The sequence below is a fragment of the Setaria viridis genome, chromosome 5, assembly GCF_005286985.2.
Source record: "Setaria viridis chromosome 5, Setaria_viridis_v4.0, whole genome shotgun sequence".
Lineage (NCBI taxonomy): Eukaryota > Viridiplantae > Streptophyta > Magnoliopsida > Poales > Poaceae > Setaria > Setaria viridis.
The window spans coordinates 5,902,978-5,930,114 of NC_048267.2; the positions used below are offsets into that span (position 1 = coordinate 5,902,978).

The 27,137-nt window shown below is 49.4% G+C and overlaps 4 protein-coding genes across 4 annotated transcripts; 1 reads left to right on the top strand and 3 right to left on the bottom strand.

Annotated features, from left to right (window-relative positions):
* LOC117855738 (uncharacterized) lies at nucleotides 1-1,042 on the top strand. Its single transcript, XM_034738115.2, has one exon. It carries the CDS (start codon nucleotides 247-249, stop codon nucleotides 736-738), a length of 492 nt encoding a protein of 163 aa, XP_034594006.1. The 5' UTR covers nucleotides 1-246; the 3' UTR covers nucleotides 739-1,042.
* Nucleotides 1,043-8,746: 7,704 nt separating this feature from the next.
* LOC117854687 (uncharacterized) lies at nucleotides 8,747-10,116 on the bottom strand. Its single transcript, XM_034736911.2, has one exon. The coding sequence runs from the start codon at nucleotides 10,061-10,063 to the stop codon at nucleotides 8,927-8,929; it is 1,137 nt and encodes a 378-aa protein (XP_034592802.1). The 5' UTR covers nucleotides 10,064-10,116; the 3' UTR covers nucleotides 8,747-8,926.
* Nucleotides 10,117-11,321: 1,205 nt separating this feature from the next.
* LOC117854688 (aquaporin NIP4-1) lies at nucleotides 11,322-13,357 on the bottom strand. Its single transcript, XM_034736912.2, has 5 exons — nucleotides 12,753-13,357; nucleotides 12,471-12,683; nucleotides 12,175-12,369; nucleotides 12,027-12,088; nucleotides 11,322-11,941 (listed from the first exon to the last, which is right to left on the bottom strand). The coding sequence occupies exons 1-5, from the start codon at nucleotides 12,909-12,911 to the stop codon at nucleotides 11,674-11,676; spliced, it is 897 nt and encodes a 298-aa protein (XP_034592803.1). The 5' UTR covers nucleotides 12,912-13,357; the 3' UTR covers nucleotides 11,322-11,673.
* A 1,031-nt stretch (nucleotides 13,358-14,388) lies between these two features.
* LOC117858069 (uncharacterized) lies at nucleotides 14,389-17,745 on the bottom strand. The gene is made up of 2 exons (XM_034741055.2): nucleotides 17,352-17,745; nucleotides 14,389-15,502 (listed from the first exon to the last, which is right to left on the bottom strand). The coding sequence occupies exons 1-2, from the start codon at nucleotides 17,636-17,638 to the stop codon at nucleotides 14,701-14,703; spliced, it is 1,089 nt and encodes a 362-aa protein (XP_034596946.1). The 5' UTR covers nucleotides 17,639-17,745; the 3' UTR covers nucleotides 14,389-14,700.
* Between the last annotated feature and the right edge of the window lie 9,392 nt (nucleotides 17,746-27,137).

Sequence of the window (27,137 nt, forward strand, 5' to 3'; positions counted from 1 at the left end):
AATCACAATCAGACCGTTCCACCCCGCTCCCCACTCCACCCTCCCGTTCCCCGCGTCGGCACTCCGCGCCACGCCACCGCCACCGCCACCGCACCGAGCTGCGATCCCTCCTCCCCTTATTTACGCGCAAGCAAGCAAAGAAAGCAAGCACACACCGCCTCGTCACTAGACCGAGCCTCAGAGCACGATCTCCTCCTCTCCCTCTCTCTCGCCCAGCCTCGGCCTCGGCCTCGCGCGCGCCTCGCCATGGCGGCGACGCCGGCGCGCGGCAGGCTCCTCGCCACCCTCGTCCTCTCCGCGCTGCTAGTCCTCCTCCCGGCGCCGCGCCCCGCGGACGCCGACGGCTCCACGTACCCGGCCGACTGCCCGTACCCGTGCCTCCCGCCGCCCGTGGCGCCCGCCGTCACCACCAACTGCCCGCCGCCGCCGCCCTCCTCGTCGTCCTCGTACTCGTACCCGCCGCCGGCCCCGTCGTCGTCCTGGAGCTACCCGCCGCCGCCGGGGGGCTACATTCCCTACTACCAGCCCCCCGCAGGAGGCGGCGGCGGCGGCGGTGGAGGAGGCGGGGGATCCGGATACCCGGCGCCGCCGCCGCCCAACCCCATCCTGCCGTGGTACCCCTGGTACTACATCAAGACGCCGCCGCCGTCGTCGTCGGCCGCGTCGTCGGTGCGGGGGCTTTCTGCCCTTGCCGCGGCGGCACTCGCTGCTGCTGCCGGCCTGCTGATCGTGGTTTAGCCGCGGCACTTGATCTCCATTTTGCTCCTCTCTTCTTCCCCAGGTTCCTTCTTCTTTGTTGATTTGTTCAGCAGGATTCAGAAACATATGACGAGGCAGCATTATATTGCTACTGTGTACTAGCATCAGCTACATACATATTTCTACATAGCTTTAGTTAGTTTCTTTCTTGATGATCACTCGATCGATTTGGTTGGGTAGTGGAGCAAACTATTGCTAGTTCTTGATGGGAGATTGGGAGCATCATATTCATGAATGGCTAGCTAGGTAGTAGTGACTACAAGAATCTGCTGCCTTTTTCTCAGTGCCTCTCCTTTCATTTTTCTATGTGCATTGTGCTGGTTCTTCCGGTCTCCTTTTCTGTACGCGCAGCTCATCGCTACTGGGCTTTTAAAAATGTTCATCAAAGTGCGCTTTATACGGTACTAAGGAATAATCACTTATCTGCAGTAGGCTTCTTCCACGGTGTGTGAAATAATTCAGTACTGTACAGCGCATGAATAATTCAGAGACCAACAATGTGCGTACCACATTGAGAATAAAATTCGCAATCACTAGCTTCACGGAGCAACATGAATACGAAGATCTTATTAGTTGGACATACAGCAGTAAACGTTGCTAGTAAAACCCAGCCGTTCAGCCACCTATGGAGGGAGGAGCTAAAAAAAGGGAGTAAGGAATACGGTTCAGAGTTTCACATGGGTGAGCAACGGGGCTCTGAACCCATGGTTGCCATTCCCATGTATCGGAGGAAGCTCTCTGAGCACTGTTTGGTGTGACCACGGGGACGAAGTTGGCAATGAGGCCAGAGAAGGAAGAAAGGTTGGAGCTAGCTAGAAACGCAACCCGTGCGGGCATGGGGCCAAGTAAAGCGAGACGGTGGTGGCGAAAGGTGGGGGAGCGTTTCCCCGTTTGGCTCACCGTCCGCTCGTCGTCTCCGCGTCGTACGTCACCGGAAGCCGGCCTGGTCGTCTCGCTAGAGCCGAGTAACGACGCGTACGTCCGCGGCGGAGTCGAGTCGTGGTGACAGCTTGCGCGCAGATATGGAAACCGAAGCGGCGAGCTGGTAGAGCCGTGGAGGACACTCGAGTGAGAGAGTAGGAGAGCAATGCGCATGATGATGGAGAGAGACTGCCTTCGTCTGCAAGAAGCAAGATGCGATGAACACATGAACCGTCGACTCGGTTTCGGTGGTCCCTGGTCGATCGATGGCTCGTCAGTCGTCAGCTAGTATAGCTATCAACAGGGTCGGTGGCATGCATCCTGGTGGCGTCCTGCCGTCGTTGGTTGGGGTCAAGAAATCGATGCATGGCACCTTGTTGGCTTTCTAGGCACATGCGGTGCGTAACGTAACGTAACGCACGTCGTTATGCCCCCAATCATTGACGCGCTCTATATTGTTCTAGATGGATACGTACGCGGTTAGTTCCTCTAGCTTCCCAAGTCTCGTCTGGCTTGCAAACTCTGCTAGGCTTCCCTGCAGTTTGATAATTGGCACGCATGGGCATGTAGAAGTAAAACCTCACGACCTAGAAGAAGAGGAGCAAACTTTCCACGCCGGCACAGCGCCAAGAGTACGTCAGAGGACGCATCCATGAACGAATATAGCATGGTCGATCTCGCAAGCAATGGATCGTAGCATGGTCGATCCGCGTTGGGCGGCATCCGTTCAGACAGGATGCATGCTCAACGAGACCAAATGTGTAAAGGCTATGGAAATCTGCCTCTGGCTAGCTCTCGCTCTGGACCTCTGGTTCCTTGGCGACTCCGTTATAGCAGGCGCGCGTGTGCAGATGCGGTGTCGTTGCCGCGAAGCTTCCCTTCCCGCCGAAGCGAACAGAGCATGCAGAGCAGAGAAACGCCTCCACACAAGCACACACCGGTGGTGTGAGGGCAAAAGGGAGCGACGAACAAAGCCCGGGGCCGGGAGAATAAAGCCTATCTTCGGAAAAGGATCGGCTCATGTTAGGTGGCGCCAAAAGCCTCCCGCGGTATTTGCCATTTGCCAACACAGCGAAATCGGCTGGAAAGGGGACCAAATCCTATACGGCTACTATTCCTTTCTAGTAAAAAAAAAACTGTCATCAATCGGTCCAATTCTGAAGCGGACGAATAGATGCGTCGTGCATAATTTCTCTTGCCAGAACTAGGCCCGCACCACCTCCCCCCTTCTAATGCGCTGAATCCCAAAAAAAAAAACAACTGCATAGGTAGAACTGCGCGTCACGAAGCAAACAAACATGCACGGGCAGAACTACAGCAATTTGTGGCCGTAGCTTCACAACAAAGACGGCATGACCTTGCATTCCTGCACTACTTATATTTACAATGTTGCATGACCCAACAAATACTAAGGAGTACTTATTTACAATGTTGCATGACCCAACAAATACTAAGGAGTACTTATTGAGATTGTTGCATCATCTTAGACCTGCCCAAAAAGTCAGAACATATACTCCCAATATGAATGAACGCAACATTTGCTTCCTTGCCCAATACTTGAACGTATGACACGTCATATTTGCACTTCGTATTTGTATTCATGTTGAACTACTTAATGACCTGCCATATAAAGAGGGAAATATGTTCACTTAGAATAAAAACCATGCAGTGGAGAGTAAAGGGGGGAAGGTAAGGTGAGCTGAAGAACCAGCTTCTGCCATAAAATGAGAAGTTCTCATACAGTAATAAGCATTGTAGTTAAAGGCTATATGCACATTATTATGAACTCACAAGCAACTCATTATTAGTGAAAACTATGTTATTGCCTAATAAAAACCATGTTGCAACATTTATTAATCTTAAAGGCGCAATCATCATTCGACAACATATATATATATATATATATATATATATATATATATATATATATATATATACTAGGTACCACATGTGCAACTAAATTACAAATTGCCTTGGAGAGCAGTAGGACAGGTACCCTCAGGAAAGAAGCTAAGGCAACCAGGCGCCAAAAGGTCAAAGGCCCAACAGCTAGAAGCATCCTGAAAGCGGCCCGGACGACATTGCGGCCCACCACCCGACCTCCCTTGGTCGGAAGACAAGAGCCACGATTTGCCGGCTCAGCCAGCTCGGGGGTGGAGCCCGCAAGGGGCCCACAACACCTCACCCACTCCTTAACTCAGGAAGACTTGCGTTGTACGAGAGGCATTAAATGCACGACGTGGCCCCCCTAACTGCCCCACGCCGGAGACATGACCGGGCGAGGGGAGCCAACCTTTAACTAGGGGGTCCAAGAGTGAGGCTACACCCTTCGAACCGCCCAGGACGGCCTGCAGGATGAGGCCACGCGCGGTCGTACGCGCCCACGCACCCCGACGTCACCTTCACCTTTGCTATCAAGGGGATCCGTCAAGATCAAGGCCATACCACCGCACCAGGCCCGGTACGGTCCGCAGGCGAGGTGGGACCCAGCGACAGATGTTACGGCGAGGAGCGATTATGAGCGCACTAAAGAGGTCGGGGAAAGTCAGGATGAGTGGCGCGCCCCGTCCAGGCCCCTAATCACGGCCCACCCATTCGTCACCATTACGGACGACAGCAACAGCACCCGTCCCATTCCCTGCTACGGAGTTGGTGGACGGGACTGGAGCACGCCATGGAGCAGGCCAGGCCGTGCGTAAGCAACCCACGCTGCATAGGAGTCACCGTACAAGGTGTGCAAAGTCCACGACCAGCCAAGGGGACAGGACAATGAGGCCTCTTGATACAAGGAAGACCCAACCATGCCACAACACCTGACCTCTGAGGTTGGGGACCCCCTCCATTTCTCAATGTTGTTGCCCGGTCCCTGGCCTATATAAGGGGAACTGGGCCTCCTCTCTCTCTCTCATTTTCAATGCATACACCCACACATCGCACGAGCGCTTGCCTGCAAGCACCCCATTGTAAGCCTAGTGCACTTGATCCAAGGAACACGACTCCTGCTGAAACTGGACGTAGGGATTTTTTCGAACCCGTATAACTCCTTGTCTCTTGTGTGCTAGCCATAGGAAGTGAGGAGAGCACGGTGTACAATCACTAGTCGGTGGTCCGAAATACCAACAAGTAGACTCACAAGCTTGAGGTGCCCTGGAGGGATAGATACACATAGCATTTCCTCTCAACGTGGTGCAAACTAGAAAAAATAGATCAGATTAGGCTAAAGAACTATCTTCTCAGTGTTAGTAGTTATATGTGCAGCCAATCAAAATGAATTAGGAAAAATCAGGGTGAATCGCTTCCTAATGAAGTATGTTATTTTGCCTATTTCAGAACTATGATGTTGCCTAATCAGAACAGTATTATTGACTAATGAAGTATATAGTTTTGTATAATCCAGAACCACAATATTTTCCTAGTTCCTGCCCATATTATGGTCCTGCTCATATTATTTCCTACTTCAGAACCGTAACTTTGCCTAACCAAGAATATTGTTTTGCTTATTTATAACAATAAAGTTGCATAATTAGAACCCTATTATTGCCTACTGTACTATACTGTTTTTTTAATATTGGGCTACTTAGCTCGAGGACAGAGACATAGCAAAAACTGGCTTGTTGCCCATGCCAATACAATTTCACCAAGATCAAAACATACCAACAAAACTACTCTGAATAGGTTCAACTGTACATAACAGATATATACAGATAAAAAGGAGCACCAACATATTATCACAAAATGCATATTACAAGACCTCATACTTGCATGACCGATCTGCTATGTTCATTACTGCCATACAATGAGAAACAAAGAAGACCAAATCAGCTAGCATGTAGCAAATAAGAAGGGCAAACAAAACAAAAAATAAGTTGGATGAGGTGATTTTTCATAACTACTAACAGTGATTTGTCTAAGAATAATACTTTGACTAACTTTCCACCAAGAATAGCACTTTGCATAAAATTAGAGAAACGTAACATGAATGCCCCGTTCATCGTCAGGACACAGCCTCTTCCTGTGTGTTGTTATTTCTGTTCTTGCAGCAGCTGAGACTGTTGGATCATCAAATGATGCTGTAGTAGCAAACAGAATTCTAGTACCCTCTACGTTATGAGTAATGCCTATAGCAAAATTAAAAGCTTTACCTTTTACACAAAGCTAAACTGATAAGCTATACATTCTTAATTTATAGATCATACGCCCAAACTTGCTTATCTATGGTTGCTAAATTTCTATACTGTATAGCCTACAATGCTTCATCGTAGGACCTAAATTGTTGAATTATAGAACCTAATATCTCTGACCTCGATTGTTGAGAACTGGCGCACCCTAGTTGCATAGTGGCTCATATAATTGTCAAAATTATAAACTTAGTACTAAGAAATATGCATGTACCATACTATACCTACCACACTGGATGATGACACACCACCAAGCTGGCATCTTTGTCCTATAAAAGTTTGATTTGGTGTTGGCATGGCATGATTGGAAACCCCTCGGCATACACAAAAAGGCCTCTTTTCTCATGCTCCCACTTGTTCAGGTATCTCGTGATTGATGACTGTGTTGGGTATTATGCTAGCTAACACAGACGCAGCTCTTACCACACCGAGCCAAGTCCAAGCCGCCGCTGCCTTCATTTTGATCACGGGAACAAAGCTTCCAAGAGCTGTTACGACGAAAAAGTCTTCGGGAGATCGTGTCATGTGCACGGTGCTGGTTGACTGGCCCCACGCACATTCTATTCCACGGCTGGGATGCACGGAGAATGATGGATGGACGGGTGCAAGCGCCGACACACGTGTCGATGCGGTCGCGCCAGATCCGAGGGCGGGCCGGATTCGTAGCTCTAGACTAGACCCCGCGCACTTCGAGGCGGTCTCGGAAAATGCAGAGGAACCTGCTGCCGAGTGCCAGCCACGAATGCTCCCACATTCCCCCGCCCGTCCCGTCCAGGCATGGATGCCGACGAGCGGAATTCCTCTTGCCTGGATGGATGCAGAGGCAGCTGGGCATTCTCCTCACTCGCACAAACTCCCCTTCTTGCTCATGTGCGATTCGGGTGATGGAAAGCAATATCTAGATGTATAATGATATTTATAAAACTAAAAAAAATCTAAAACGATCTATAATTTAGAATGGAAACGATCTATAATTTAGAATGGAAGGAGTAGCAGCCAGGTGTTGCCATCTTCAGCAATGTGGCAATGGTACTAGTAGTTGCGTGCTGCACCTTTGCCTACGATGCAAGACACCGTTTTTATTTTCTCAGAAGATAGGTTAACGAGGCCAGCGTCGTGCTCCACTGCTCCTGTACTCATCACGCGCGTGATCCAACTCTGTACCTGGAGATCGAAGAGCAAAAAAAACTTGCAACTGCAGCAAGCCAACTACTAGCAACAAACTTCCGATGATGAGGGGAAATATTGAAACATGACCCAAGTAACGGGCTTCCTCTCCAACCAAATCGCCCAAACTGACAGAGCCAGACGAAAAATACACACAACACATTACTTGTATATAACGGGGACAAGATGCATGGGCGCACAAATGAACAGAAGAGTACCAAAGCCAACAACAAAGGCAAAGCACACCGTATCTCATCTCATCTCATCCCAGAGAAAAGGAACTTTTTCACATGCTCGGAATCGATTTGGAAACTGGAAGTGCGTGGTCTGGTGTGGCATCCCTTTCAAATTTCACGGCGATGGCCTTTTACCTTTTTTCTGAGCTCAGCAACAGTTACCTGGAATGCAAACACAGCCACACAGGGTTTGGTGGTGCCACACTGCCACCGGCAGCAGAAGAGGAAATTTCCCAACTGGCATACCATAGCATAGCAGCCAAAGCTGAAGACTTCCTCAAAGGCGGATATGCACTGCCTTTTCTGTCATGTGAATCAGCATAAGGTTGTCCCAAGGAATGCACCTTTTGCACTTCAAAAATTAGAATTCGGTGTGCATAGCTGGGTGAATTCCAAACAAACAAAATGGAAAATTGTTGATAGTTTGAAGCAATTACCATAATCTTTCTTATTTCTATAAGCACCGGAGCAACATTTTAATCTAACATGAAAAAACCAGCTGATGGATGCCTAGCAAATAGGCAGTTCTAAACCTATCAAAAAATTATTAAATGTGATTTACAGTAGATAAAAAGAAATAGATTAGACACCACATTAGACAACAAAGCGGAAACAATACCCCACACATTTCACGGTAATAAGTTACCTGGTTACAGCTGTTGAGGGGGGAATCAAGCAGATGAGCATTCCAAACCATTAAGATCATATGAAGGTAATTAAGAAGATATTAAACGTGAGATACTGTTATTCAGGTCAATGCAAAAATGCAAAGTTTTCTCAAACACCACAAGACTACATTTCTAATGACTGCAACAAAGGTGGCGTTGAGCATAAGCAAAAAGTCATGTAGAAGCAGATATCTATTGGGGTTGGGTAAACATTCAGAATGTGTTCCGCTTGTGCCCCCACTAACATTGCCAAAATTTAGCCAGCCAGAAAAGTTAACGCACGCTTGGATGGTTACCAAACCTTTGCAAGCTCGTGCCTCCTAAGTCTGTTGGTCATAATCCCAATCATTTCTTGCCAATCCAAGGCAAAACTGTTTAAACATGATGATGAACAGATCTTCAAGATGTAACAAGGAACAAAACAATGAGCATTTCAGATTTTAGACCACCAAAATCACATAAAGGAACCTAAGAAGATATTAAGTAAAAAGATTATTCATTTTGATGCACAAGACTAAAACATCTCGATCATGATAAGCTTAATCCCGCAAATTGCATTAACTGCAGCAAAACTTGTGTCACAGGACTTCAGAACAGAGCAATGGTGAGTCACTTACGTTTGACATAACTGCAGCTAATCATGCGATTCACAGCACAATTCAGAAATTTTGTAAGGGCCTCAGGTCAGTTCATAATTAAGACCACCCATTATTTCCTATGTAAGTCCAAGAGGCCAGCTACAACAACATGTTTGGATCTGCATGATCGGATCATAGGTGTTAGGATTCCACAACAATTAAGCTAGGATATCACACCATAGAAAGTTGGCAACTATCGGGCCACTACAATGTTTTCATTTTCCAACCAAAACATGTACTGTTATACTTCAATAATACGGCAACATACTCATCACTGCAATGCAGCAAAACAGTCAAAATTTCCACACATCTGCTTCAGACTACAAGGAAATAGATTCAAGAACGGAAGTTTAAATTGCTCACTTATCCTGCTGCAACCTACGAAGCAAGTCCAGGATTGGCCCAGATGACTCCGCTTCAACAGCTAGCTCCCTCACCGTCACCTCAGCAGCCCTCAATTCCTCACGCACATCAGCGTTCAACACAAGATGGGAGAAATGATTATCCAGCAGCACTCCCAGTGCCCTGGCAACTGCTCCAAACGATGGCACGCTGTCACACTGCTCCAGTCCAAGCATCCCCATAGCCTCGGGGCACGCCTGTGCATCTGGGAACTTCAAGTACTTTCCAATCCACTTGTTGAGGTACCTCATGAGCCTGACGACCTCCCCACCATCAAGCTCGGCTACAGCAGCTCCAAGCACCATGGAATCCACATTCCCTGACGCGAAGAGGTAATGCAAGCACACCTCCGGGGAGGAGAACCCGTCGTGCCCCATCATGAGTAGCAGCGCTGCCAGCCTTGCCGCGGCGTCGACCTTCTTCCTCTTCCCGGCGCCCTTCTCCCGGCACTTGTTGACCGCGAGCACCGCGGCGTCCTTCCACCGGCTCTTGACGACCATCGTGGCGTCGTAGGCCTTCTCGGAGGCCGGCGAGAGGAAGAAGCGGAGCGCGGCAAGGATCTCGGAGGAGCGGAGGTCGGCGGCCTGGCGGAGCACGGCGCAGACGAGGTCGGCGCGGTCGTTGTCGGAGAGCGTGGAGATGAGGTCCGCCGGCGGGTGCGGGAGGAGGCGGCACTCCGCGAGGGCGAGGAGGACGTCGTGCTCCCCGAGGCTCGCCGCCTTGGAGGCGACGAGGGAGGCGATGGCGGCGGGGAAGTAGGGGGCGAGGGCGCGGATGGCGGCGGGGAGGGCGGGCGGCGGGGGCGGGAGGGAGAGGGATTGGGCTAGGGTGGCGAAGAAGGAAGCAAGCAGGGTGCGGAGGCGCGGGAGGGTGGAGCAGGAGGTGAGGGAGGCCGCGAGGAAGGAGGCGGCGTTGGGGAGGGCCGGGTCGGCGGGGGCGAGCGACCAGGCGGAGGGCGGGATCGGGGTGGGGAGCGCGGAGGAGGTCGGCGGCGGCGGCGCGGCGCCCGGGGTGAGCACGATTGGGTGGGCGCCCGCGCCCGTGCCAGTGCTGGCGCCGGCGGCGGGGTTGGTGATGGCGGCGAGGAGGGTCATCGTGCCGGCGCCGACGAGAGAGAGGATGGGAGGGGTTAGGGTTTTGGGGGGACAAGAGAAGAGGAATGGGGGCGAGGTGATTTGGAGAGGAAAGGGCTGGTTGACGGGATGGGCCGTGCGACTGGTATGGGCTTTAGGTTTTTTGGGGGTTGCCGTGTTGGGCTGTTCCGCGTTTCTCACTTTTCTTGTAGCACGTCCCTTGTTGGGCTGGGCCATACTACTTCAATTCCCCAGTTTCCTGGCGAAAAAAAGGAAGAGAAAGAAAAACGAAAAAGGAGAAGAAAACAAGGACTATTGAAAAACAAAATGAAATGAAAAAAGTGACAAGATCAAGCTGACGCAGTGCAACAAACTGAATTGGAAATTTAAAAACCAAACAGTATACTATATATTTGCACTCCGATCATTTTGAAACTTCGCTCTTACGTTATTCTTTCAGTATTGACTTTTCTATGTGCATGGAGCGGAGCCGTGGGACGCACGTACCCCCCACCCCCTGATGTCCATTGTTCTTCACGGACCCCGCGTCCAAAACAACACCACCCTAGCTAATCTACACATAGAGTATGTTAACCTAAGGATTTGTTTGGATATGCTATTACTAAAGTTTAGCAAGTGATAAAGTTTAACCTATCTAAAGTGTAACACTTCCATCCATTAGCACTCCCATTTGGAGACATGGCTAATGGATAGGGTCAAAGTTCATAAATTATCACTTTTGCCCTTTATCTCCTCACCTTTTCCCTTTCTCTCTTACCGTTTTTTGTCTTTTCACAAACTATTAGCACCCATTAGCACCCATTAGCTCCTCCCACTAGCTAATTTTTTTTGCACTTTTTTGGAGTGTGCTAAAGTTTAACCCTCCCGTTTGGATAGGTTAATGCATAAAGATGCTAAGCTATTACTCTTTCACCTATTAGCACTTTGAATCCAAACCGACCCAGTCCAATTATCTAAAGCCCAACGTGCTGAACTCGATGAACGAAACTAATAACCCAAATAGTACATATACTCACATATCTCATCTTCTTGTTTAGGCCGCACGTTTCTTTCACTTTTTAGATTATAAAGTAATTGACCAGTCACGAGAGAAAAAAATGATTCAAATATACTATATTTGCTACTTCTTTTTTATATATGTTTCCTTATTTTGTGTTCCTATTCGATACCGTTTTGAAGTGAAATTGATCTACGCATGTTTCTATGCTTTGCTACCTAGATTTCAAAAACTTTGTAACCACTACTCGACGAATGAGTATAACTAAATATTGTTGTGTATATAGCAACACAATCACATTATACTGTACAGTACCCAACCTATTTCTATATATCTAACCATCTACACGAGGACAAACAATTCAATGTCGTCTTTGGCATCCTCGTCCTATTCAAATCCTGACTACGCCTATATGTATGTATAGTTTTCGTTATGCACCTAGATATATATAGTGAATGTCCTTGAAAAATTAAAATAACCTATAATTTAAAACGTAGGGAATATATTATACGCTTGCATTTCGATCGTTTTGAGGTTTTCTCGCCGCTGTTACAACGAGCGAGAGGAGGGGAGCCAAAGCCATCACGGCCACGACGGGCAGAGGGCTAGAAGCCTACAGCTGCTGCGACGCAACAGCTCCAACGGCGTGCCCCATGAGCGCCGGCGCCCTCCTGCCGGTCTTGCGCGCCACCGCTCTGGCCCTGCCACCGCATAGGAAGTCGACGACGGCGTCGGAGCTCCTGACGGCGCGGTTGCAGAGCGCGCCGAGCAGCATGCCGGCGACGGGCGCGACGAGGTAGATCCAGACGGAGGTGTACCTGCCGAGCACGATAGCTGGGCCTAGCGTCCTGATCGGGTTCATCGACCCCCCTGACACCGGCCTGCACGCCATTCGGTACAAGCACTTGCACTCTCTGAAATTTGAACAAAACTGCAACGCTATCTCTGAACGTGAAACATGCTTACCCGATGATGAGGCCCAGGGTGCCGACGGCAGCGCCGATGGCCAGCCCTCCCGCCGTCGGATTCTGCAGTTGCCATCAGCCAAACATTTCGATTATGAACACGAGAATATAAGAGTAGAACGGAAACGGTAGTGGATCGCGGCACGCACGGAGCCTCTGGCGGCGGTGGCGATGACGATCATGAGCACGGCGGAGGCGAGGAGCTCGAGCAGGAACGGCAGCCTGGTGTGGCCGGGCATGGGCGCCGTCCCATAGAAGTGCTCCTCCCGCGGCCGCATGACGCCGTTCACCGACAGGCAGGCCAGCACGGAGCCGGCCAGCTGGACCATCACGTAGAACGGCAGCTGCACGCACGACACGATCGATGCGATGCAAAGCTCGATCACGCATCGGAAGAATGGAAGGAGCTCATCAGGTGGTCATGGGTGGATGGATGCACATGTACCTTGGCCCAGGACAGGTAGCCGAAGGCGGCGAAGGTGGCGGTGACGGCGGGGTTGAAGTGCGCGGGGCCGAGCCAGCAGAGGACGAAGCCGACGGTGAGCGCGACGACGAGGCACACCATGGGGAACGACAGCGTGCCGTGCATCTCTTGCATCAGCGCCGCCACGCCGGACCAGAACACCAGCAGGAACGACGCCATCCCCTCCACCATCAACTGCTCATCTCGTTAAGCAATTTTACAGAATCACTTGCTTTAGTAAGTTCATCTACGGGAAATATATACCTCTCGGATGAAATGCCCGACGGCTAGGCCCCTGCTGACATGATCGGCGGCTGGTTCCTGGTCACCACGAGGATGCTGCTCTAGATCCTGGCCGTTCACCTTGGAACGCTGGTCGCCGTCGCTGCCGGTGACGTTTTCCCCGACGTGATCCGCTGCCATTTCGCCACCGTTCTTGCTCGATCGTGCCTGCCGTACAAGCAATCTTCCCGAGGATTTACGGACTTGGATCGGACCGTCAATGCAACATGTATAGATAGTAATGGTTGGAGCAACCGTGGTAACTAACTACTGCTGCTGGTCAAAGCGCACTCTTGGCGTGCCAGAACCGAGAGATCGGGCAGCCGGCCAACAGATTGCTGCTGCTAGCTCGCTCTCGCTGTGACGAATTTTGTCTGAATCAGCCTGTGGGCCTGTAATGAAACTGAACCAAACAGAAGTGGCCATGAGCTTGGTTCAGTCGCTTTGCATGCTCCCCCGGATTCTTGATCCGTCAGACCAGAAGCACGGTTACTTCGTTCAGGTTAACCGTGAATCTGTTATCCGTCCCTGATCACCTCCTCCTCCTTGGCCTGTTGACTGATCAGGCAGAGTAGTATGCGATTCGATCTGATGACGATTGAATACCGTCAGCTGTACTGGCAACACGAACAGTTCTCAAGATAATGAAGTGCTATAACATGTTGCTAGGTGTATAAAAAATGATATGCTCTGTTGCTAGAAAATATTCTACTGTCATCGTCCAAAGAGCTTTTGGTTTCTTTAGCTGACAGGCTCGGCACTCTTCCTTGTGAAGCCGTCAGGGTATCTGATTGCTGTCGGACTCCGGGATATTCTTCCAATGAAAAAAATTGCAGCCCGAGCTGCTAAACTTATTCAGCGACGAGACGCGGAACGAGGCGTGCAGATTGGATAAGCTTAACAAATCTACACGCCTAGTACACCACATGATCAAGCAATGATGAAAAAGGGGAGGCATCGATCGACCTCCCTTTGGGACGGACGGAAAGAAAAAAGAAAAGCTGCGACGGTTGGCTGTGTATCTTTGAAGCGTGTATTTTGTCAAGTTAGCCATGATCACCGTCTCAAAGATGAAAATAATGGTCGTGATCACAGGCCTACAAACTAAAAGTTAAAAAGGGCAGGCCAATGGGACAAAAGCTTTTCCACACACAGCGAAAACGAAATCTTATTATTGGCACGCCTTTGGGGAATTGGAACTGCATTATGTGAAAGTGTTAAAAGACAAAACTGAAAGAGATTTGTCCACAGGTGATAAAAGTTTCTGAATGAGTATTCAGTGAGCTGAAAGCCTGAGACAGGATTTTAATTTTTAATGCAGCCTGGTCAATTCAAGAAACCATTCGTACGTTGAGAACGAGGTCTAACGGCTCACACCTTTCAGAATTGTTTGCTGGAGAAGCAAAGCACAACCACAACCGAGTTCTGAGAAACACGGAGAACCACCCAGAGGACATGTCCAGTCAGAAATGGGGGGGATCACAGTCAGGAACAGATCAGACTTAAAAACAAGGCGATTGATTTGCTTGTCAGGCAAAAAGGAAGACATCATCAGTAAACAGAAAAAAAAAAGTGTGGCGTGAACCCAACAGAGAGATTACACCTGCTTTTCCAGTCATGAGGAATGGGATCCTTTACTTTATATACAATCCATTCCCCTGAGGAAATGTCTTTGTTTTTTGCATCGTTTCTTTTGATACATGCACAAAACCTTGGGAAGGGGAAATAGCAACGAGAAGAAAACATGTCCTCTTTTCCTTAGAACAAGACACACAAGACCGAAAAGGAGTTCTACGTCAAGAGCTTCGAGTATATAATGGCTTAGACCGGTCACTCGGTCCTATCAAGGCCTGGACCGGCATCACCAGAAATCTCATTATTTTGCACTATCTTCTATTTCCATTGCAAAAAAAAGGTTGGCGGCCATCTTTCATGCGAAGGAAGCCCGGCGCTGCAAATGCCTCAGGCTCTGCTCCATGCTGACCTTCACCATCTCAGCAAGCATCTTCTTCGCCTTGCCGCCACGGTCTTCACCATCTATTTGGGAGGCAATGTTGGTCACTATGTTCTCGAGCGTGTCTGGCTGCAGCTTTGATCTTGAATACGGGGAGTTCCGCAGCAAGTCAAGAAGAACATGAGCCTTCATTCGAGACTTGGGTGTGCCATGTACTGTGAGCTCGAGAAGACCAGGAATCGCCCCCTCATTTAGAATGAGGTCTCTGTATTTACTGCGGTCACTCTCGCACATTGTTAGGAGTGCTCCAACAGCATGCTCTCTGCCCTGAAGGGAGCCTTCCTCAAGTACCTCCACTATGGTCAGCACTCCGCCTTCCTCAGATGTCAAGGCCACTCGGCATTGATCAAATGCAAGCAACGACTCAAGAAGAGCACAGCATTTGTCGGCTGTTTTTGAGGACCTCTTGCCACCCTTCAGTAGCTCTATCAAAGGGGGAATCGGTTGGACAGCAAGGATGGCTTGAAGGTTGTCTGTGATTGTGGAGAGGTTGTACAGAGCCATCACGGCGTCATTCTTGGCTTGTGGATTCCCTTCTTTAAGGACTTTCACAAGTAGAGGAATTGCTCCTGAAGAACTTATGATAGGCTTATTGGTGGATGAGGCCGAAAGTGTAAGCACTGCAGCAGTTGCATACTCCTGCAAATTCAGATCACTTGATTGCAAGTAACCAAGCAGGGGCTCAAGTGCTCCAGCATCCACTATCTTTGTTTTATTCCTGCATACATGGAACAAATATGAAGTTAGGAACCATTTGCATCATAAATAGTCCACAACAAGCTAAATATTCATGAAATTGATTACTACACTAGTCATCACATTTCATACAAGTTAGGGCAGCTATTGGATATTAGATATAAATATAAGGCTTCGAAACCTCAAGGATAGTTCACTAAATGGCATCCAAGTATGAACATAGACCAAGATGCAAACAATACCACAATGACAATATATCTTACTGAATTAGATACTACTTCTTATGTCTAGTTCCATGCTCTGAAATGAGCAGCATAAATGCGAGATATGGGCACGTATACTATACGATGGCCCCTGCCCATGCACGTCAAGAGGAGAGGAACTTGAGTAAATATCCTTCCCATACCTTATCCTATCTGTCCTAGGCCAGAAAGAAGAGCAACATCTAAAAGGGATGTTCCATACTGCCATATACGATCTATTTAGACAGGGACTTGACATTCCCAACTAGTAGAACAGTTGATTCCACTAGCACCAGTCAACAGAATCCATCAGATTCTTATCAAAGGATTACCTGATCACAACAGTGGCACTCAATTTACCATTTTCCTAACCTCGTTTTCCTCTAGTACTAGAGCGCAAGGGAAGGGGGGCATATAAGAAGAAAAATTTCTGGTACATAGCACCATACCAGTCTGACTTCACCTTTAGCCACAGGTCACAGGTTGGCACGAGGCCTAAAGAGGTACATGAGGTCAACTTGTTTGGATATGTACCAAGACAATTAGGTCACGGCATGGGCACAAAATTTCTAAAGGAAGTACTGGATAACTGTATCCTGACCACACCCACAGCAGTTGAAAAGGGGCAAATATTAGGCAGCCAAAGAAGCTGCACAAATTCTAAACGGTTTTTCCAACTTCCTGGTGATAGATTTTTCTCAGAAGCAGCCAACCAGGGCAGGGTGGTTGGCAGCCTTCGGTCAGCTTCAAAATCAGACCAACTGCTTGTTGCGACATCTAGACCGGCCGTTTTCTTAGCCTTTTCTTGTTGCCGTCTTCCAAGAAATTTATACCGCAGACTAGGAATCCAAGATTTGTTGAAGGGTCATCGGAATAAAATCTCCGTGCTACCAGCAAATACTAGGCGATTGCTGAGCGTCTAGAAAAGCAACAGGGTACCTTAGCTGCAAGATGATGACGATGACACCGCTTAGAAATCCGGTGCGAAGTTAACCTACCAGATTTCTTCGAATATACTTGCGAATAAATCCGCAAAAACTAGTTTGCTAGTATAATTCAAGGACCCATCTTCAGTTTGTATCATGGTTCGGTCAGATAGCGTAGTATTAGTTTGGAACTAGTACAGACACGTATAGTAGGATTGAACTCCATCAAACGGCACAACTCTGCAATCGTTCAGGCAAACTGGAGAAAAACGGGGAATTAAATTGATTTTCCCCCAAAACTCCGATGTTTTTTTTTTGACCGGAAGGGAAATAAAAAACAGGTCAGCTTTATATAAGCCGCCGCCGACTAAAAAAATCGGAGAGGAACATAGCAAAATCAGTTCGATATGTGCCGATTAATAAAATTAAATAGGCCTATGCTGAAACGAGACGATAGAGACCGCAACTTTCACCACGATTCGGCGTGCCTACGCCCAGAAAAAAAACCGAAGCAATCGATTATCGATGAGGGGGCTTTGCTGCCGAATTCGGCGTAAAACGGATCGTACTTTCGACAAATTCAACAAAGCGATTCACCCAAAAGCGGCAAGGCGGACGAGGAAGGGGTTAATCGGAGTCGGAGGAGGCCGGTCGGTCCCAACCCCCCCCCCCCCTCTCTCTCTCTCTATTTCTCTGTACGCACCTCTCGTCCCTGACGGCGAGGTTGAGCAGCGCGAGGAGCGCAGCCTCCCCGGCCTCGGTGGGCGCCGCCCCGGCGCGGAGCATGGCGACGAGCGGCTCGACCGCCGCGGCCAGCTTGCGGCGGTGCCTGGCGGAGGCCCTGGTGAGGCGCCGCACCTCGCGGGCCGCGTCCACCTCCCCGGCGCGCACCCGGTCCACGAGCGCCCGCAGCGCGGCCGCCTCGGACGGACGCTCCGCCGCCGCCACCGGGGACGCCTCCCCGGACGAGCACGCCTCCGGCGACTCCATCTCTGCCGTCGTCCTTGCCGCGCCTCTCTCTCTTCGTGTGTCCCCGCGCTCGCTCGCTCGGCGGGGGGTTGGGGAGGTGTGGGAGCTAGAGAGAGAGAGACGGGGAGGGAGGTGGGGGCAGCAGCGCGGCTTCTTATTGGGGTCATGGCCGGGAGGAGGTCAGGGGAGGGGAGGTTACAGATAACTGACGGCAACGGCCGTTATCTGCCTGTTGGGGCGCCGCCCCGTTCCGTTATGATCCCGTTGCCGCTGGGGGTAGCTAGTTACTGCTGCTGCATGAATGCGTTGTTTGATCACCGCTGCGGCCACATGGCACGCCTGCCCAGCACACAGCGCAATTTGGATCGGATCCAACAGTTGTCTAATGATGGTGATTTTGATCCGAACTTTTGGATATGGAACGAAATTAGGATCAAATTAAGTCCTTGGCAATAGGAGGAGGATATGAATTCGTTTGGATACATCAAATAGAACCTGAAGCAGGCCGCCGTCCACCGTTTTTGTAACGGGCATTGAAGGCGTGTTTGATTTGGTGCCTAAATGGGTCAAAGGTTTACTCACCCAAGTTATGACTGCATTGACCCGCATTTGTTGTTGCTAATGTTTCACTTGTCAGTCAGGTTTAGCATGTGGCAACCTTAGCTCATTTCGTGGTTGAAAGTTGGCCAGGAATCTGAAAGTCTGATTTGAATGATGGCCTAAATTCTGACATGTTCGTTGCTCCAAACACCTGTTCCCCTTGTCGATTCTAAGAAGATGCTACTAGGTACGGAGTATCGTCGGAGTGAATCATATCGGGCAACAATACAGTGTGGAGATTAGGAGAGCTGCAATCATCATCAGGCATGCCTGGCCGGGACGGGACGGCAAGTCGACAGCGAACCAATGAGCTCGTGGTACCAGTGCAAGGTTTGAGGTTAACTCCCTTCCTAATCAGGGCGCACTCGTCCGACTGGAACCTCCCTCCATCCGCACACGTACGCGCACCCTCCTAATCGCCGGCGCCGGACCAATCGCGTGGCCGGTTAACCGGGGGAGCCGAGCGGAGGGCCACGTGGACGGGGCCCGCGGCGGAGGAGGCCGGCGAGACACGTAGGAGGGGTGGGTCCCCGTGGCCCACAGCGGCAACCCGCGACGACCGGTCGGCGTCGGTCTCCGGACGCGCTCGGGCGGCGGATTCAGGTGGGTCGAGACGTCGAGTCGAGCGGCCGGCGACCGGATCGCTGTGCGTGATGGCGATGCTGTTACTTCCAAGCTCGCGGTCAGCTAACTGATGCTTACGTTTTTTAGCTGGGAGAGAATGGGTCCCCGCGCGACCGCCCCACACACACACAACCAAAAAAAAAACCCTAACGGGTACGCGCAGGCCAAAGCTTGGTCAGGTCGCCGGTCGATCCGGTCGATGGATCGGTCGGGCCGGGAAGAAATCGATGGACAGCTAGCTAGCTAGCGATCGAGCCAGTATGCACTGCCACTGCCAGTACGTATATGAACAAGTACTCCAGCTAGGCTGCACGCGCGCTACTCGTTGGTTGCAGGGCGCCATTGATTCGTTTGCCCGCTGCCGACTAGGCACGCACGTGCGGGCGTCGCGTACGGAGCAGTGTACTGCTCCAGTGCTCCAGCTAGGTCAGGCAGCAGCCGGTGTCAACAGTCAACGGAGGAACCGAGCAGGAAGCTAGCTGGCTTGCTTATGGCTTCGACGGTTCGACCTCAACGGCACACTCGATCAGCCGGATCGATCAATCGATCGAGCAGCAAGATTTTCCCAGGAGCTAGGGAGGGGGAGCGGGCGGAGGCTCTGTCAGAGCGCGCCACAGCGAGGCAGCGCGCGCGTGCACGCACGCTGGCGCATGTGCTCTCCACAGTTCGTCAGGGTCCGGCTGCTTGCCGCCGCCACATGCCGATGCAGGCACAGAGTTACCTGCCGTTGGCCTTGTCTGCTGCGGCCTGCGTTGCTCTCAACAGTGACGGGACCGGTATACGGTAACGCAGCTGATGATAGGCAACAACAATCACTAGGGTAATTTACGTAGACATGTGCTAATTAAATTGGTACTGATATTTTTTTTTGTCAGACTGATAGACAGATACGTACATCCACCAGTTAGTTGAGGAGGTCACTGTCTTCCGTTCGGCTCAGGTGCCTGCGTCTGATGGACGGTTCACCAACCTGTGCCTGTCGATGATACACGCTGCCACGCCTCGTGATATTCTATTGTTTTCCGTTAGTGCTTTGGTTTTTGCATGCTGCTATTCTGGCTTATTCATCGTCTTCCTGCTGACCTCGCCGGGACACATCCTAGGACCCCCTAAAGATCCATCAGGATTTCAGGGAGTCCAACCGAAATATGATCTGGTGCACAGTACTCGAGGTTTTATATTGCAAGGCTAGGCTTAATTAGCTGGTGACTTGGTGCAACTACCTGCACGCGAGCTCATGGACGACCGCCTTTCCTTTTTCTCTTTTTGTGCATATTGTTCAATAAAGTTTATAGTACTGTACTGTTAGTTAATTGTAGAAGAAAATCTTCAGAAAGATGCAGCCACGCCCGTTTGTACGGTTGTTGGAACGAAACACACACAAGGCATGCACTACATATCTGCTCTTAACCGACTCCAGGCTCTCCCAAAGTTAAAAAGTAGCTTTATACTGACTAACTACTCCTTCCATTTGTTAGGACAAGCTAGTTAGTTCATAATATATTTATACACAGATGTAATATACCCTAAAGCAGAAAGCAGAATTTGTACACCAGTGTATGTGATGTAACAAAAATCACATTTCGAGATATTTTGATCTCTGGATACAAAAATTACATTTGCTGTTATGCATGAGTGTTTTCATCTCCCTGTGATCGAAAAAAGGGTACTGCCACTACTTTGGTATTTGGATTCTAAGACATGGTTTTGTCGGTCGACGGCAGGCTTGATATGCACACACAGTATGATACTTGCCACGCAGCATGCACCATGCACCACTCGATATTTCAGCGAGAACGAAAGCGACGTGCTGGTAGGTAGTAGCACGTGCATGCCAACAAAAATCCATTGTCTATCTCTCGCACGTTCGCCAATTCTGTACATCCTGTAGATAGCATCGTGATGTGGATATGTTCCGATCCGTGTACGCTCGCGATATAGGAGTATCAATGCGCGTACTACGTGCACAGACTTAATTACTCCATTTGCCAACCAGCTATTGTTAATTAGGTGAATATATGTGTCAAGTTATTAATTCGTGAGGCTGCATGAGGCAATGCATGTTACTCCCTCCGTTCCAACTCGTAGATCGTTTCAAATTTTTTATTTAGGTGCATAATTTTTGTTATGCACTTAGATATAGTGTATATCTAGATGCGTAATAATATCTATGAACCTAGTGTCGGATTTGTAGGTAGGGAGGATCGCGAGACCAAGAACTCGAAGGTGATCACGAGAGACAAGTTCGGACCTTCGGAGAGTAATACCCTACGTCTTGTGTTTTGCTGGATTGTATTGCTGGTATTGTTCGCGGAGAATTGACGTGCCCTAGGAAGGCACCCTTGGCTGCCTTATATAGAGTGACAAACCATAGTCGGTTTGAATCTAATCTAGTTGGTTGTTACATGGAAAGCAATATGAGTCGGATTACAACACCTATCCCGCAGTATCCAGGCTGATTTGAATCGCCCGGCCTCCTTAACTTGTGCTACAAGTATCTTGACGTCCTTAGCCCACATGTTTTGGTCAGGTGGGCCTACTTGTCAGGATCGGCCAGTATCCCGATCGGTGGGAACCCATGAAGTACTCATATCCCTCAAACCCCCGAGCGATGTGTAGGCGAACAAGAACCTGAGGTCATCGCAGCGAAGCTTGGAATGTGGTCGGCTGAAGCTGCGATGGCGTCATAGTGACGGAGAGGCTGCGTAGTGCTCAAAAAAGAAGAAAATCCAAATGAACGCAGAGCCATACGCGCAGAGCAAAGTCGAGTACCGAGTTGATGGATGGTGGGCATCTATTAAGTCGAAATGAAGGTCATGAAGGGCGTCGCAAGACGCACTCCATATGGAGTAGCCCTCGAGCATTGAAGCGATTAGTATAATCGGTCCAATGGTCAAAAAGGAAGAAAAAATTGATCCCAAAAGCAGGTCCTAGTGCCCGAGCACAAGGAGAGGCGAAGCCACAGAGGCACGCTGACCAGGATAGGCGCCCAACCCCGAGCACGAGGACTGGTGGAGCCGTAGAGGCACGCCGACCTGAAATAGGCGCCCAGCCCCTAAGCGTGAGCACGAGGACCGAGCATGAGCGCGAGGACTGGCGGAAGCACGTCAAGTCGCCGCCCGCCCCGAGCTAGAGAGGTCTGCCAGGCGATGGGAGGCACGCCGAGTCATCTGCGGCGCCCAGCCCCCGAGCCTAGGAGCCGGACGAGCCGCAGAGGCACGCCAAGTCGCCTCCTACCTCGAGCCGAAAAGGTCGGTCGGGCGACAGAAGGTATGCTGAGTCGTCTGCGTCGCCCAGCCCTCGAGCCTAGGAGCCAGACGAGTCGTGGAAGCATGTCGAGTCACCTCCCGTCCCAAGTTAGAGAAGTCGGCCGGACTGCAGGAGGCACGCCGAGTAGTTTTTGAGCTGTAAAAGGACAATACAAACATTATGTAGCATAGTGTAGATCATTTAATAATTGAACAACTCGGAAGTCTAATTCGCTGTAGAAGTAAATTCTTGCGCGTCCTACTCTTGTAGGTTGTGTAATTTTTCCGACTAGTTAGCCTGTTATGTTTAAGCACCTAGCCCTGCTGACCATTGCTCACGGAGAGGACAACTTATCTCAGGCTATAGCGTTGGGGCTGACCCGATGCTCGCATATAGGAGACGCGCAGGATGAGTCAAAGTTTCACGGATTAAGGCGTGTGCTATCCGAGTACTTTAGTAACCGTTAAGAGAAGACGTACAAGATATGAAGGAGATTGCAAGGCAGTCGGAACTGTGCGAAAAAGCGAGAGTGTGCACTTGGCACTCGTAGATCGCAGTCCCGACTGCCCGTGTAGTGGATGGACCAAGCTGTATGAGCAATCGGGGTGTGACCAAGGTGGTCGGCGGAAGTCACGAAGATATAGGAGAGCTGAGGCGTACGGAGATATATGAAAGTCGTAAAATATTGAATTGTAAATAAGACTTAGCTTGATTCGTGATTGAGTTGGAGAACCTGCTTGTCTTCGCGTTTAGGTTTAGAAGCCCCGAACGTCGTCTTGATCGTTGTGCCCAACTAAGTGGTCAGCGATGAAGCTAACCAGTCGGGACTGGTTCCCGACCGGTTCTTGGTCGTGCGGGACTCATCCCCAACTACCTCGCGTCGGGTCTGAGTTGTCAAAGTTGTCATAGGCGTGTCGGCGTCGATCGTGATGCTGCCATGCGTGCTGAAGGCTTCAATTCCGAGCAGAAATCATCGTAGACCCGCAGGCCGAGCCACGCAAGAAGTCCCGATTTGCATGTGTACAGAAATAGAACATGCTTAGCGTAATCATTGTTAGCCGTCCAAAAATAAGAAATATATAAAACAGAATAACCGAAAGAAAAAGAAGGTGCTTCCTGTTTTATAGATTCAATCACGTAAAGGTGAGGTTCCTCATCAAGTGCATGCCGAGCACCGTGCGACAGACGTGTCATTCGCCGCTATGCATTGGAAACCAGCACTGGAGTCTCTATTCGCCGATGTGCTGTCACTGCGTGATCGAGCGGACTCGCTTCAGCGTCGCAGCGCTCCGTCAATACATCGTCCTGCTGTGATCCTCGATAGCCTGTAGGCTGACGTCCGATGACCGACATATCCTTGGCCGTGCAGGTCGATCTGATTCGCTGTCCCAGCCCAAGGGCACTTTGTTTAATCACGTCCTGCATGCGAGCCATGACGGAAAATCAAGGCTGCATGCGCTAGCTTCGCCCGGGTTGCATGTCTCCGGGTATTCCCGCCCTCATCGTGAGATGCCGAGACCCTAGGACTCGGCCGGTGGAGATGTTGCGGCATACGGCGGTGCTACCCTCGCCCTCGTCCCGGATCGGCATCCACTCGCGGCATGAACCGAGTCGCCGCCGCCGTGTCATCAGTTTTCCGATGAAAAATCGATCCGGTGAACATATAAGAACGACTCACCCGGTTAGGTTGGAGGATGTGGGTGGGTGGGCGCTTGCGAGGAAATCCTTCATGCTCTTCAGGAAGATGACGCGAGGTGAGATGCTATCGAGCTCGCTGGGAGAATCTCACAATCACCCCTACCTGGTGTGCCAACTGTCGGATTTAGTAACCCGGCAGTCCACTAGGGGTTATCCAAGTGGTAGATTTGTAGGCAGGGAGGATCGCGAGACCAAGAACTCGAAGGTAATCACGAGAACACGAAGGTTTAAACAGGTTCGAGCCTCCGGAGAGTAATACCCTACGTCCTGTGTTTTGCTGGATTGTATTGCTGGTATTGTTTGCGGAGAGTTGACGTGCCCTAGGAAGATGGCCTTGGCCACCTTATATAGGCTGACGACCTAGGTTACAAGTTGGTTTGAATCTAATCTAGATGGTTGTTACATGGAAAGCAATCTGAGTCGAATTACAACAAGTATCCTGTAATATCCGGACTGATTTGAATCGTCCGACCTCCTTAACTTATGCTCCAAGTATCTTAATATCCTTGGTCCGCACGTTCTGGTCGGACGGGCCCATTTGTCAGGACTGACCAGTATCTGGTCGGTGAGGATCCATAGAGTACCCATATCCCTCACCTAGAAAAACTAAAATGACCTGCAATTTGAAGGAGGGAGGACCTGCTACCTTTTCTTTTGAGAAGACTTGCATTCCTCTTTTCCCAGTATGTTAGGTTATTGGTTCATTAGGTATCGTGCAGATGCCATTTGCCAAACAAGTTGAGATTAAACAGCACACGCGCGCATGATATTCTTGCTGATCCTCCAAGATTAGTAGATGGCAACGCATGTGCCGCCACTGCAACAGGAATTGTTCTTCCCAACACCCAAATGCATGATACCCTCTCTACTCCACTTTTTATGCATGGTCTGTGAGCCTCTTCTTACGTAAGGATGATGGCAAGGGCTAGTTGAAGATTCATTTTTCGAATTAAACATCTCCACTATGATTCTCCTACAGTCCTACCTATTAGTTAGCTGTCTAGCTTCGCGTACGTATGAGTACGCACCGTCCCCACTTGCAACAAAGATATCGTCATTTTGTACGCACCATGACTAGTTTTATCAACCTAAAGGTACTTTTAGATTTAAAGAACCTGAAGATTAGCATAGTTTAATCTCGATGGAATCGAGTGCTACTTTCTTATCACAATGGCTCGGGAGATACCCCAACACAAGGCCAATTAACAAATTTGACTGGCAGTTAGTATATTGCTCGATCGGAGAGTACACACCACCACTGGGTTACGTACACTTTTGTTAATTACTAGATTAGATTAGAAGCAGTCATGACTGATCGATGAGTGGTAGCATATTCAGATGACCTCGGCCAGCTAGATAAAAGAATTAAACAAATTAACAGTGGCTTTGTGAAGAAGAATTAATTGTATACCAAGTGCACAGCTCATCAGGCAGCATCGAAATTAGCATCTCTTGTGGCTGTGGATTGGTTGCTCGTAGCCTTGTGACTGTGTCTAAGAATTTGGAGCCACATGTACTCATTATAGTCATTAATGCTAAGAAATGTGGTCAGGATGCTGGTCTAAACATTCACTTTGACGCGATTTTGCTAATTAAGCATCTTACTGTGGTAACCAGTAGCCTGCGTGCTGATCTCATCTTCAGGTTAAAAAAAGGAAAAAAAAAGCTTTGTTAATCTATATGCAACTTGGCTCTTCTTTTGCTCGTACTGTATCTAGTTCCTCGATGATGATCAGTAAGCAACTTGGTCTGTGTTTTTTTTTCTATAAAAAAAATCTGTTTTTGGTCGGCCTAGTTGGAGCTGATATATGCGTAAATATTCTACCCGCAAATAAAAATCTCCGCATCACGACGCGAAAACGTCACACCCCTGATGATTAACAATCGCGTCGGCTAATTAACCCTCGTCGTATAGTATACTTTAGGGTTCAGTAGTACTAATTTGACCGCATTAGCAACCATTAACCGCATGCCAGAACCGTACGGCAACCATTCACCGCTAGATTAATCCGCCAATCCGCGTAGTAAATAGATTGAAAAACGGCGGCAAACGGTGCGGCGGGAGAACGACGGGACGGAGGCGGTCGGCGGCCGTCGACTTAACGGAACGGAGCGGCCAGGCGCCGTTATGTTGGTTTGAGCGGCTAGAGGAGAGGGTGGTTTAATTGGATGGCGTCGCGTGGGCGTGAAGCCAAAGAGAGGAAAAGCCGATATGCCTTCCCTTGGCTTTAGAGCTATCCATTCCATCCACCCGCCCGTCAGTCACATGATGCCCCTCTCATCAGACTCCAAACACCGGATTAAAATAATCTCTCGTCTACGGCTGCCTATCCGATCCGATGCGAGCTGCAGGCTTGATTGGTTAATCAAGGCTCTTCTTCTTTTTGTCTGCACGGCTTTCTTCCCCCTCTTTCTTTCTTGGCTTGGATCATGGGTGCTTAACATGTACATTTGTAAAATGAGCTTGCTTCATCCCGCATTATTTCCAGCTTTTTGCGGACATGCAAGCAAGGGTACGTGCGGTGAATGTATGTTTCTTTCGTATAAAGGTGCAGGTCGGTATGCAAGTGCTTGTTTTTTAAATGAGTTGGCGGGAGCTCTGCCTTTCATTATAGGTAGAAAGAAAAGTTTTTAAGAACAACAACTCAGGCCAGAAGATCATGGCTTGGCACCGTCCTACTGCCTCAAGGAGCTATATACAATAAACACATGCTGAGGTAACATAAAAAAGATATAAATATGTCACATGAGCGATCGAAACAGGATTAGGACACCGACATTGTGCACGATCTTTGCAAAGCGTCTTCTTTTGTTCATGAGGCAACGTTCTACCTAAATAGTGCCTCCAAACAGACTAACTTGGGTCTCACAGGCGCCGACATTAGATGCGAGCTAATATCGTTCTATCCAAATTCCTAATCACTCTACACTTGCATTTCGTTGATTCAGTTAGCTCTTTAAATTGATTTTCATGCAAAGGTAGCCATCACTAAGCATATATTCTTACGATGAACGGATGGAGCAAGTCAGAGTTGTACCAAATTAACCTAACCTCACGTCAGCACCCAATGACCCAAGTTAGCTATGAAGAAAATCTACCGAACCATTGTTTAGATTAATCCTTTCGTTGGAACTTTGGGCCAACCGGTAATTGTAAATGCCACTACCTTCTCCCCTTCCGCGACGTTTATCATCAGACATCCGTAGTAGCAAGAAACGGAGCTATCGATCGATCTGGTTGCTTATCTTTCACATCGATCTAGCGAACACCAGAAACACACGAGAAGGTGGTTACTACTGCGACAAATGACAATGTGATTCACACGTCGACTAGTAGTAAATAAATAAA

Bases quoted from the DNA above. Each gene is read 5' to 3' on its own strand.
- LOC117858069 (XM_034741055.2), bottom strand. From the start codon at position 17,638: ATGGAGTCGCCGGAGGCGTGCTCGTCCGGGGAGGCGTCCCCGGTGGCG. The intron at 15,503-17,351 runs GTGCGTACAGAG...CCATGTATGCAG, and splicing joins CTCGCCGTCAGGGACGAGAG to GAATAAAACAAAGATAGTGG.
- LOC117854687 (XM_034736911.2), bottom strand. From the start codon at position 10,063: ATGACCCTCCTCGCCGCCATCACCAACCCCGCCGCCGGCGCCAGCACT.
- LOC117854688 (XM_034736912.2), bottom strand. From the start codon at position 12,911: ATGGCAGCGGATCACGTCGGGGAAAACGTCACCGGCAGCGACGGCGAC. The intron at 12,089-12,174 runs GTGCGTGCCGCG...TGGCAACTGCAG, and splicing joins CCACCGCCGCCAGAGGCTCC to AATCCGACGGCGGGAGGGCT. The intron at 11,942-12,026 runs GTAAGCATGTTT...AATGGCGTGCAG, and splicing joins ACCCTGGGCCTCATCATCGG to GCCGGTGTCAGGGGGGTCGA.
- LOC117855738 (XM_034738115.2), top strand. From the start codon at position 247: ATGGCGGCGACGCCGGCGCGCGGCAGGCTCCTCGCCACCCTCGTCCTC.